The sequence below is a fragment of the Amblyomma americanum genome, chromosome 11 (genome assembly GCF_052857255.1).
Source record: "Amblyomma americanum isolate KBUSLIRL-KWMA chromosome 11, ASM5285725v1, whole genome shotgun sequence".
NCBI lineage: Eukaryota > Metazoa > Arthropoda > Arachnida > Ixodida > Ixodidae > Amblyomma > Amblyomma americanum.
In genome coordinates this window covers 5,634,773-5,646,020 of record NC_135507.1, presented here as the reverse complement: position 1 = coordinate 5,646,020, position 11,248 = coordinate 5,634,773, and the positions used below count along the sequence as shown (strand labels likewise).

At 45.8% G+C, this 11,248-nt stretch overlaps 2 protein-coding genes across 5 annotated transcripts in view; one reads left to right on the top strand and one right to left on the bottom strand.

Moving 5' to 3' along the window:
• The window catches only part of LOC144111304 (lysosomal protective protein-like), a 268,952-nt gene that overhangs the window by 132,614 nt on the left and 125,090 nt on the right, over positions 1-11,248 (top strand). The window lies entirely within an intron of this gene.
• The window catches only part of LOC144111301 (sodium-dependent multivitamin transporter-like), a 38,180-nt gene continuing 31,008 nt past the window's right edge, over positions 4,077-11,248 (bottom strand). Inside the window, exons 13-16 of the mRNA XM_077644555.1 lie at positions 9,911-10,071; positions 9,219-9,319; positions 7,626-7,723; positions 4,077-4,431 (exon numbers count right to left, since the gene is read on the bottom strand). Coding sequence (XP_077500681.1) covers positions 4,279-4,431; positions 7,626-7,723; positions 9,219-9,319; positions 9,911-10,071 — 513 coding nt within the window. The 3' untranslated portion in view covers positions 4,077-4,278. The remainder of the gene's footprint in view (positions 4,432-7,625; positions 7,724-9,218; positions 9,320-9,910; positions 10,072-11,248) is intronic.

The window sequence follows — 11,248 nt, the reverse complement described above, 5'->3', positions numbered from 1 at the left end:
ATAGCTCATAGACTATTGTCGAGCGACTGGATGAGCCTTGTCCTCGGTGCCCAGAGCGTTCATTCCGACTTGGGACGCTCAGATCCGAAAAATGACACCTGCAGCACATAGCACGCGGAGGCACCGTGGGAATGTGCGACGAGAATTCGGAGGTCTGCGGCTACTTCGCCCCAAGCTGCACGTGTCCACCCAAAGCAGAAGGCCATGCACCCCCCCCCCCCTCCTCCTCTTAAGAACGTGGGAAAGATTCCGCAGGTCGGTTCTCAGGGGCACACTTTTTTTTTCTTGGGGCCACTGAAGGGTCAAACGACATGTCCCCAGCAGAAATGTAGCAAGGTGCATTCCTGCTCGCAAGTGCACGCACACACACACACACACACACACACACACACACACACACACACACACACACACACACACACACACACACACACACACACACACACACACACACACACACACACACACACACACACACACACACACACACACACACACACACACACACACACACACACACACACACACACACACACACACACACACACACACACACACACACACACACACACACACACACACACACACAAAAAGTTTGCCGGCTCGTTGTGCATCAGGGCTGGAATTCCGCGACGTTCAAAGAGTGCAGAAACGTATTGTTGCGTCGAGGGCTGCCACAATATTTCTATGAACAGCAATGGCCAAGAGCTGCCATTAGAATTATAGATATTCCGGACATGTCCTGTATTCTTGGGGAAAAATTAATATTGGTAAAATGCACGGTACTCTAATGGAAATGTTGAAGGTGATGGTCTATCCCTTCAGTGTCTTGTAAGTTTTCCATCGCTCGCATCGGCCAGTTGACGATACCAAAACGTTAATAGCAAGCCTGTAGATGCGTGATTGTTATAGCCAAATATTCCAATATAAGAAAAATGTGTCTATGCACCCCTCCTCGTTAGAAACGAAACACTTTTTTTGCCAGTAAAGCCCTGCGCCAGTCCAGTCCGGGAATGCGAAATATTGTTTTGGAGACTGACATCAACAGCTGCGTTATGCAGACGCATGTGAGACAAGGGCAATGATCGGCTTATTGTTCCGGCGTGTGATGCCCGGCTTAATTTCCGAAGTTACTTAACTACATCTAAACAATTACTAAAAGTAAAAGTAGTCGAAATGTCTGCTTGCACTTGAATGAGCATTTGCATATCAGCGACGGCTCTGCACATTCATCGTTTTGGGGATACGCGTACGCTGTGATCGGCATTAAAATAAAAACACCAGCCGTTTATCTCAGTGGTAGATTAACTTTAGATCATTTTTCCGTTAGCCATAAGCGAGCAGCTGCTAGGCGCATTTCGTGAGTGTTTCAGTTTTTCTCTTCAGCCTCGCGTATCGCCTTATGGGCACTTCATTTTATGCTGAAATAAAAAATATTGCAATTCTTATGCAGCGAAGAACGAAACGAAATGCCAACTATTTCGCCAACAGAGTTGCGTGCACCGACCTGCTCAGCCACACCTACAAAATTAAGTATTTTGCGAAAATGACCGCCCCAAAACAGAAAAGGTATTCACTTTGAATTCCACATTCCCTTTACTTTTTCTCTCCTTTTTTTTCCCTTTTATTTTTTTCAAGTTCGCGCTGGGAAAAGAAATGCGAAGCTGCGTTCTCTCCCTCGCGTGCTCGCGAGGGACCGATGCATAGGCGCCCCCCCCCCCCCCCCTCCGCTCCCCAAGAGTGATGCCCAAAGGAACGACATGCGTCGAGACCAGATCCCCCTCCCCCCCTTCATAGCAACAACCACCACCACCACCACCATCGCTGCCACTGCCCAGGCCGCGCTCCCCAGTTCAGTCGACGGATGGCCATCTTGCCCCGGCAGGCCGGGGCAGAGCAGAACCGAGGCGGAGGGAGGAGGGGCTCGGACGTCACTGACGTCACGGGAAAAGCAGCCAATAGCTGCAATCCGGTCCCCGGCCGGATGCGCTCGTCCGCCAGAAAGTTGAAGTTCACCAACTTTCCATCCGTTCGCCGAACGAGGCGGATCCGCCAGCTCCGCTCGCGAAACGGACGAGGCGGAAGGCGCTCCAAAACGATCGTACAACGGCCCTTAACGGGCTGTTTTTTCCAAAAGCGAAATATGGGGGCGCTCCAGGGGCCCACCACTTTGGAGTGAGAGGTTTACCGCTGTCACAGAACTGGAGTTCACTTTTCAGGCTGCCGCCCATTTCTGGGACAGATAGGCAGCAAAATGGACAAAGAGAGGCAGGTAGGTTGACGGAGAGAATTCACAGTCTGTCTTGTGATAGAGAGGAGATGGAAGCATGAAATACCTCACTAAAGAGACTTAGGGCATTCTAGGACTACTCAGATCATGGTATCCGTGCTCGAGTCTTGGAGCCTCCGTCATCCCCGCCTTTCCTTAGGTTTTTATAGCGGTCGGTTATCTTTGCCGCGCTTGACCAGCGCCAGCCTCCGAAGAACAGCAGGTGGCGTCAGCATGCGCTGCATATCGCGGTCGTGGTCGACGCACCTTTCCTTTCTTCAAAAAGGAAAAAAACATTTAACGCGACATCGTTAAAGGCTTCGTTCTCCAGAAAATACGGTGTCGGCTTCGGTGTCGGCGTTGTGGCGAAAAATCATGGGCATGACTCTGGGAGGTGGTGCCCATAGAGCCACCTAGGAGGCTGGTGGGCCACCTAGGTGACCTGACATTTCGGCGTCACCACAACCTGCCCACCATGACAGGTGCCAGTAATGATTGGTCGCACGGGAAGAGCAACATGGGCCGCACAAGCCTCACCGGTGGCAGCACCTGCCATAGCATGGTATTGCCGCATCGCTTAACCCCTGCACCTCTGCGCGAGGAGTGGTATGAGGACTCTTAGGGATCTATGAATATAAAGTAGAGAATTACCTCTTGCATATATGGAAAACTGCAGCGGTGGCTTAGCCGTTTGAGCATCCGCCTCGCATGCGGGAAGTGCGGGTTTAGATACCCAGTGCCACCCGGTACCCACCGGTGATCCAATGGCTACAAGCTTTCCCCTGCATGGTGCTTGGCTTCTTTAGGGTGCAATGCTTGGGAATGAGTGTTTGACCCCACATTGGGAAAAATAAAAAAACCTTGTGCCATGACGCTCTTTAGCCACAGACGCCCTTGCGCCATAAAAAAAGAAAAAAAATAGCCTCTTGCATATATGGGATTGAACCCATTACGCTATCGCGTCATACCCTTGAGGCAGAGGTTAAGTGCTCCCTCCAATTTTCTCAGCACATCGCGAGAGGCTGCGCTGCTGGCCAAACAGTCTGATCTGTTTGCACCGCCGCCGGTACGAATTCCGATCGTGACTGAAGAATCTTTTCTGCTGGATACCATTCGAACGGAAAGTTTCAGAATATATCGGATCAGTTCCCCCCATGTTCGGCGTCAGGTTCGGATTATGTTCGCTTTAATATACTGAGAATTGGAGTTAAAGCATTTCATGCTTATTAACTGTGTAGACTGATGGGTGGGTAGATCACCGGAAATTTATTAACATGTAGAAAAACGGACAGACTGACTGATGTGTATATAAATAGTATATATGTATTGGTGATTGGTTACGTATTTTCTGGATAGGTGATTTGTCGTTCCCTTTCGATCGTGTCGGGCACAGCTGTAATATTGTTAGTAAATATAACTCTTAAGCCCATTGGCTCACGTCACGCCTGACAGTCATGTCACCTCTACGGTAGATACTGCTGAGTTTCTCCCTTCTGAGTGGATCGACAGGCTATGTGCGGAATTTTGCCGTATTTTACCACACATCATTACATACACGTCTTTTGCAAGAATGCAAATGCACTGTGCTCTATTCGCCGAAAAGTCGCTTGTCTTGCACTTGCATTGTTTTCAGCTAGAACAAAAAGTCCATAGGCTCACGACGCAATATTCACGAGATCAATCAATCAATCAATCAATCAATCAATCAATCAATCAATCAATCAATCAACCAATCAATCAATCAATCAATCAATCAATCAATCTTTATTTCAGTTTTACATGCAAAATGGGGCTGGTGAGAAAAAAGAAGCAGTGAATGATACACCGCTTGACAGGCCTCGCCACCCTTACAAGTCAGCAGTTGGCACGAGGCAAAAACAGCCACTGCTAAAAAATGGATACAAGTGCGGTTATGAGGAACAAGAACAAGGAAGGACACGATAACATTACGTAACCACGCATCTGTCACCACGGCCAACCACACCTCTGGCACATAGGCTCTCAACAAGTCAAGAAATTCCGGTCTTTAGAATGGATGAAGAAATCAGCTTCAACCCGGTCCAACTCGCTGCCTCCATTATGGCGCAGTTGTCGCTTTCATGTGTTCGCAGTGCTTCGATTTCCTCGGTGGCCAGTGGATCAGGTGCGACGCGTTCGATTGGCTGCAAAACAATGAATGAAGATTCAGATGCATATCAGGTGCGCTGAGTACGACTGCAGAAAAATGCATTCTCCTCTGATCTCCAACAGAAGCCTCTTAATCTGTCAAGCCTATATTGCTCTTCTTCATCAGCTATCTCTTGCAAGCTCACTTGGGTAGCACGAATGGCTCAGCATCTTACCTCCGAGCCTACGTATTTTGCGTACAGTAAATGTAAGGAACTCTGTTTTCAGGGTTTACATTTTTCTGAATTTAGGGGCTAGAAATTGATCGATATGCCTATGATCAAATTCGGGTACAAACTGGGTGATACAAAAGAAATGTCAAAAATCCAGATTTTTTGTCTAACTTATTAGCAGCTAGAAACAATTTGTACAACAAGCGCTGTTTGTTCATTATATAGAACTGCTATGCTTCCTTGTTTGTTCATTATTTTCCGACCAACAAGGAAATGAAAGGCTGTAGTGAAAAGCTGGTTACTAAATCAGATATCTCTTGCTCTCAAAAACTACAATTAAATCGTCGCGCATGCTACTGCCTGCTTCTCAGCATTACCGCTTCCATGCAAGGCGTGTCTGCCTTTTTACAGGACAAAAGCACACCACGGCGACCGTTTTAAACCCACTAGAGCCTCGAAGAAGTACCTTTGCTCTGACCCCTGGCTTCTAAAATGCACACTTCGAACTTATCCGCACCATTAATACCAAGCTAGGTTTTAAGTCATGCGTACCTAAAATAACTGAAGCAATCAGTTAACTGAAGACAGCTCTTAGAAATACTTGTGAGATATCCACTAATATTGTTTTGGTATCTTCAGTTCTGTGCAATGGAATACTACGTTCTCTGCAAGGTGCATTTTCGCTTAGAAATCTAGTTTTATTCAATTCCTAGTAAATCTTTTCTGGATGCAAGAATCGGATAAAGCCAGGTTTTACCCGAAAACGAAAGGCAAAATACACGTTAAGAGTGGCTATCTCTCGACTGCGTGTAGTGTACGCTTTTAAAAGACAATGATGACACACGGTTGTGCTGACGAACTCTGGAAAGGAGGAACAAAATGTGGGCGAGAATCCGGCGTGCCAGTACTAGAATGCATTTATGCCATGCCCAGCTTTCCTAGGTGGATAGGTGGGTGAAAGAGCATCCCCTTTTAAACGGGGCGGTGGCAGTTTCCACCATGCTCAGCTTTTTTAAAGTTACAGTTAAAATTTGATTTAACGAAGTAAAAAGCTTCCTAGAATTATTTCATGAAATCAGGAAATTCGTAAAACCGAGAAGGGCATTTTTTAGCTCTTTTAAACTTAAAGTCGTGACGAAAAGGTTCCCAAAAGCTACCGCGGAGTCGTATCTGCCGCCAACTCGCGCCAGCGCGTACGAAAAGTCCGCGGACGCGACCCGAATAACTTGCCCGTGAAAGCGTCATCCGGTATATCAGATTCGAAGCGAAAGTGGGGAAGCACCCCCGAATGCCGAGTCTGTTGTTCCGTGCAGCGGCGCAGCCTGCAGCCCCGTCAAAACAACAAATCACCCAGCGTCACTGCGGCGCCTGAATGTTACTGCTGGCAAGCTACCAACATGCTGCAAGACATTGTGGAAGCAATTATTCAGAAATATCTTCTTTTATAATTTATTTGTTCCCGGAAAAACTTTGTAAGGTCGGGTTTGGTGGTCAAGATTGTTTCGTTGTTTCAGGTTGATGAGAATATTGAACCCTGTGGGCACCTGCTGGGGAATCAAAATTTTTTCGTTAGAAAGAATACTTCATAAAATCAGGTTTCGTTATATCAGGTTTGCACTGTATTTGTTTAACGGTGTTATAAAACGGCCTATAAATTCACCATCTGTTTTAAATACATCTTTAATCGACACTTCTAACTTTATGTCGCCTCTCTGCTTTTGAGCCACCACTCTTCCAATCGCTTTTTGTTAACTTCCACCACAGATTCATTCACATGGCCATTGTTATCTTTAAACCCTCTAAATCTCTAAACACTAAAACCTGGATGGATGGACGGATGGATGAATGGATAAGGCTGAATCCTTTAAATTGGGCGGTGGTTCAAGCCACCTAGCCATGACTTGTGAAATTTTACTCTTGTCTTTATTTTAGCCAGCAATCAGATAACCCTCGCTTGGTTACTTCTACCCGCTTAAAATCTACTTTCCCTTCACTGTCCTTAAACCCCAATGCCTGGGATAAATCAGCCCCGCTGCTTTCCTCTGTAGGGTGAAGCCATTTACAGAAAAGTATCAAGTGTTCAGCCGTTTCCTCCTCCTCTCCGCACGCAACGCACAACAAATGGTGCCACCCGTTGGCCGCCTGTAGCGGACACTTGTAACTCAGGGGGGATATCATAAATTCGTCATTTTGAGAAATCATGAAATTCCCGAAAGGGACTGACAAGAGTCGGGGGGGGGGGGGGGGCACTCTTGCTACCAAGCCGCTAGGAAGAATAAATATGATACCTCGTGGTTGCCATTTTAGAGTCATGCGACATTTTGTTACGACCTGACCATGGAAAGTGGCAATTTCCTGAGAAGCGATAAAGCAGAGCGTGATGTGGCTGTCGCAATTATTTGTTCGGAAATGAAACCCATAATAATGAAGTCTTTTTTTGCACTCTTAATTTTGAAGTCAGCTTTCGTATTCACTCCGCATGGAAGGAATATCTAGATGCGGGTTCGACCCTGGCCGCGGTGGTCGGATTTCGATGGAGGCGAAATTCTAGAGGCCCATGTACTGTGCGATGTCAGCGCACATTAAAGAACCCCAGGTGGTAGAAATTTCCGGAGCCCTTCACTACGGCGTCCCTCATAGTCCGAGTCTCTTTGGGACGTTAAACTTTCGTAAATCATGAACCAAGGAAAGAATATCTCATTGGTCAACAGGTAAATTCACACAAGGAGATTTAAGTGTGCCTTAACTTTTATGGTAAAAGCGACCACGTGCTGTGCGATGTCAGTGGAAGTTAAAGGACCGCAAATGATCGAAATTAATAAGGAGCCCTACAATACGACGTCTCGGATCGCCCTTGTGTCGCTATAGGGCGTTCAAACTCACACACGATATACCACCAGAGCCAGTTACTTCACATTTGCCTTACGAAGGACGTAACGTAAGGCAAGCGCTTGTGTTTCCTCTTCCCTCTTCTTTTGAAATTATGCTTCGTGCTTCATCGAAGATGAATACCTTACCTTCGCGATATGGCGTAGAAAACCGATTCGCCTCCAAAACTTGAAAACCGAAGGACTTGACAGGCGAAGGGCAGCTTCAACGTTGCCTTTCGGTGAGCCTGGAGGACAAATGAAATTTACGCACGCACAGTTGATAAAGTGAGGGCAGTCAGACAGGACAGTCAGTGATGGCCTTCGTGGTAGAACATCCACCTCGCATTCGAGAGCTGCTGGGTTCGATCCCGAGCTCCGCCGGCTATCCATCGGCTTTCTAATGAGAAGAAGATTTCTCCTAACATGGTGGTCGGCGTTTCTCGGGTGAAATACTTGGAAAAATGTCTTGGATGAAACCGTTGCATTGACGGGTCAGTGACAGGTCCCCCGTTTCGCCGTCAAACAACATAAATCCACTTCGTGCGGTAGAGCAGTCAGGTTTGCTACAGCGGTGTACTGCTTTCAGTGAGGGTCTATCCATTTTTGTTACCAGCAGCCTAGGAAAGGTTTCCGACGGTGCTTTCACAATTTCACAAATGCGAAACTTCAGACCCTTCAAGCTGAGAGTTGTTGCGCTGTTCTAAGTCATTTAAAAGAGCTGCTTCGGCTCTTAATAAGTAATAAACCTTAGGTTCTGTTTCAACTAACATTGCGATTGGTAAGCAGCTGGGCAGCGATTCTCGGTGTCGATTAAGCCAATACTGATAATGAAGTTAAGGCTTGATGAAAGCCCGTCTACTCGAGAATGATAGTGACACATGCGAAGCAACACGCACTGACCACGGATAAACTATTTAAACGAAGACCATGGTGCTGTTCTTGTATGGAAGGCTTGTTTACAGTCACTGCACATGTTTTTTATTTCTAACGTTAAACACTTCGAAAGGCTCTCTTGTCCTTAATTCAAAACATTATTTTGATATGATTTGAATTTTGTGGCTGCGGCCGGAATCTGCAACATTATATTTGTTGATACTAGTTTTTCTTTACTATATTGAATGCATTGCATTGCATGAAAATGCTTTCAGTTCGTACTGGAAATTTCAGAATGATCCATAAAAAGAAATTCAAAAGGAATATAGTTCAGTGCAGAGCTCAAACGCGCAGTCTCTGAGGCCAACCAAAAAAAAAAAAGGTCTCTAACTGAGACTATTATGCAGCTGTATATAAATGTGAATGCTATATGTTTGCGCCTCGATCAATTCAATGACGTGTGATATTTATGAATTTTATGGCTTTGTGCATGCATCTCTTCTATATCAATAGGTGTTGAGTATACGGCACTTAAACATGCGTACAGCTTGGCGGGAGGTGTTCATAACAAATAACTGACAAAAACTAAAGTAAACGCTGCCAATAGTGAGAGAAGGTTCGGCGTGAAGGGGTTGGGAGATTTGGCAGAATTCGGTCGCCGTAGTTGGCGCAAGGCAGAGCCGATTAGAGGTCAGGGGAGGAGGCCTGCGTTCTGTAGTGCTCTTGACTGAGCAGTCGTAGGAGAAGATAGCGTTTCATCTGGTGGCAGGCAAGTCTTCTTGAGTGGCGAAGACTGCGCCAGCATTTTTGAGGGTGCCGGTGCAACGGCTCCTAGTATTGTGGAAGCGAAGGTGTTGGAGCACGTACCGGAAGCCACACTGAAGGCGAGGCCCAAGAGCACAGTTAGGCATCCTGAGAAGAGACTGCACCAATAGGGCGAGATCCGATACAGGAGGAGCCCCTGGTACCTGCGCAGTCGAACAGTGGTGCGGAGCAGCCTGTCGCACAAAGCTACTATTTGAATAAATAAATAAATAGAAAAATAACTCGCTCGATCAATCAATCAATCAATCAATCAATCAATCAATCAATCAATCAATAGGTAAATAAATAAGTAACTAGGTAGACAAATAAATAAACAGGTACATAAGTAAATAAATGAATAAGCAAGCAAATAAATAAATAAATAAATAAATAAATAAATCAGAGACAGACAGACCTGCTGATCCATGTATTGATTGGACAGCACTGCAACCATTCTATCTGCCTATCTGCATCGCCTTAATCGGTGCTGTACATGAAGGGGAGACCTTTTTATGGCTTGCTGTAATTGATCCATGTAACAAACAAACTGAACTGTAATTCCCCTCGTGTTTCTTATATCTTCTCCACATCTAGGATAGTGAGCCAAGCTTATGTTTATAATCATCCGCTGCTATTTGCAATGTGGTAATCCTGACATAAGGTAATTTAAATTAAGGCAAGTGATTTTACAGCCTTATTGAATACTGTCGATAAAATGGTGCAGACAGTTACATAGGGGCGAAAAGCAGCCTCACTTTTCAGGATTTCCCGGAAGTTCCACAGACATGAGTGTTATGTTTGCAGGACACCTATCCAGACCGTAAGCCATTCTTGCTGGTCCAATGCGTGACAAGAATCTGCCCGTTGTCTGCCATATCTGGAGAATAAAAACCCCAAGGGCTGCCACCGCAGTACCCTGAAAAACAAAATAATAAAGGCGCTCTAACCAGTTGCAGTGAAACAATTTATTTTCATCGTAATGGGCTAAGGCGTTTCTAGGCCTCTGGAAGCACTCTTAAGAAGAGCTTTAGAGAAGCTGTGCGAATTAACTCTCCTCATTAATACTGAGACTACATCGAATCTTCTAAAGTGAGATTTAGAGAAAAAGGAAATTTTTCACTTCATTGTGCGAATATGACGTAGCATGCAAAAGAAGCTCCGAGGCACAAGAATGACTCATAAAGTTGGTCCGAAAATATTGAGAATGTGCAGCAGTTTGAGCAAGAGCCTCATAGTGTTTAAAGGCTGCAGAAGTTAAACAGCAGTTCTCCTTTGTAACTAGTGAAATGGTATAAGAGATTTTTTTTAGGCAGGAGAGGTCAAAAGAGTATCATCTTTACTGAGCACTTGAACATAGCGATGTGGGGACACTTAACAACAGATGAAGGCACACAGTTTCACAGTCAGCGGCGTCTATATGAAATGTTTTGGTGACTGTTACGGTCACTGTCTCAAATGGTTTGATCTTTGCAAGAATGGGAGCACAGCTTTCGATTGATTGAGTCCTTACTGTCTTTTCGTTGGGGGAAGAAAATATTTATCTGCTTGTAAACCTGTTTTCTAATGATCAAATAAATGTAGGAATTTTAATTTGGCTATAGTTTGTCGTACTTGGAATGGCTTCATTCTAAGGCGCTACAGCATGTTAGGAACCGATGACGCAGCCCTGTAATCTGACAAGGCAATCCTGACAGCAGGTCTTGGGCTGGCAACATCTCTGGCATAGCAGAAATCCCACTCGATTGCCGCGTACTCAAGGACGGTCGAACAAAGGTGTGGTAAGCATCAATCCTAACGCTGAAGGGGGAACCCGTCCCGCAACTACAGCGCGATGAACGAGACATAGAAGAAAGGAACACGCAGGGACAGACCACAGCGCTGCGCGGGGGATCGCTTCAGTCTTCCGAGCAGGAGCCATAACCTGTTCAAGCCTTCGTGCCCGCGCTCTGAATTTAAAGTTCCCAATTAATTTTACTGCGTATCGTCAAGCCCAAATGTTTAACGGACGTAGATCTGCTATTTATGTGGGCGATGTCAGTGCACGTTAAAGAACCCTAGGTGGCCAAAATTTCCGGAGCCTGCACTACGGCTTC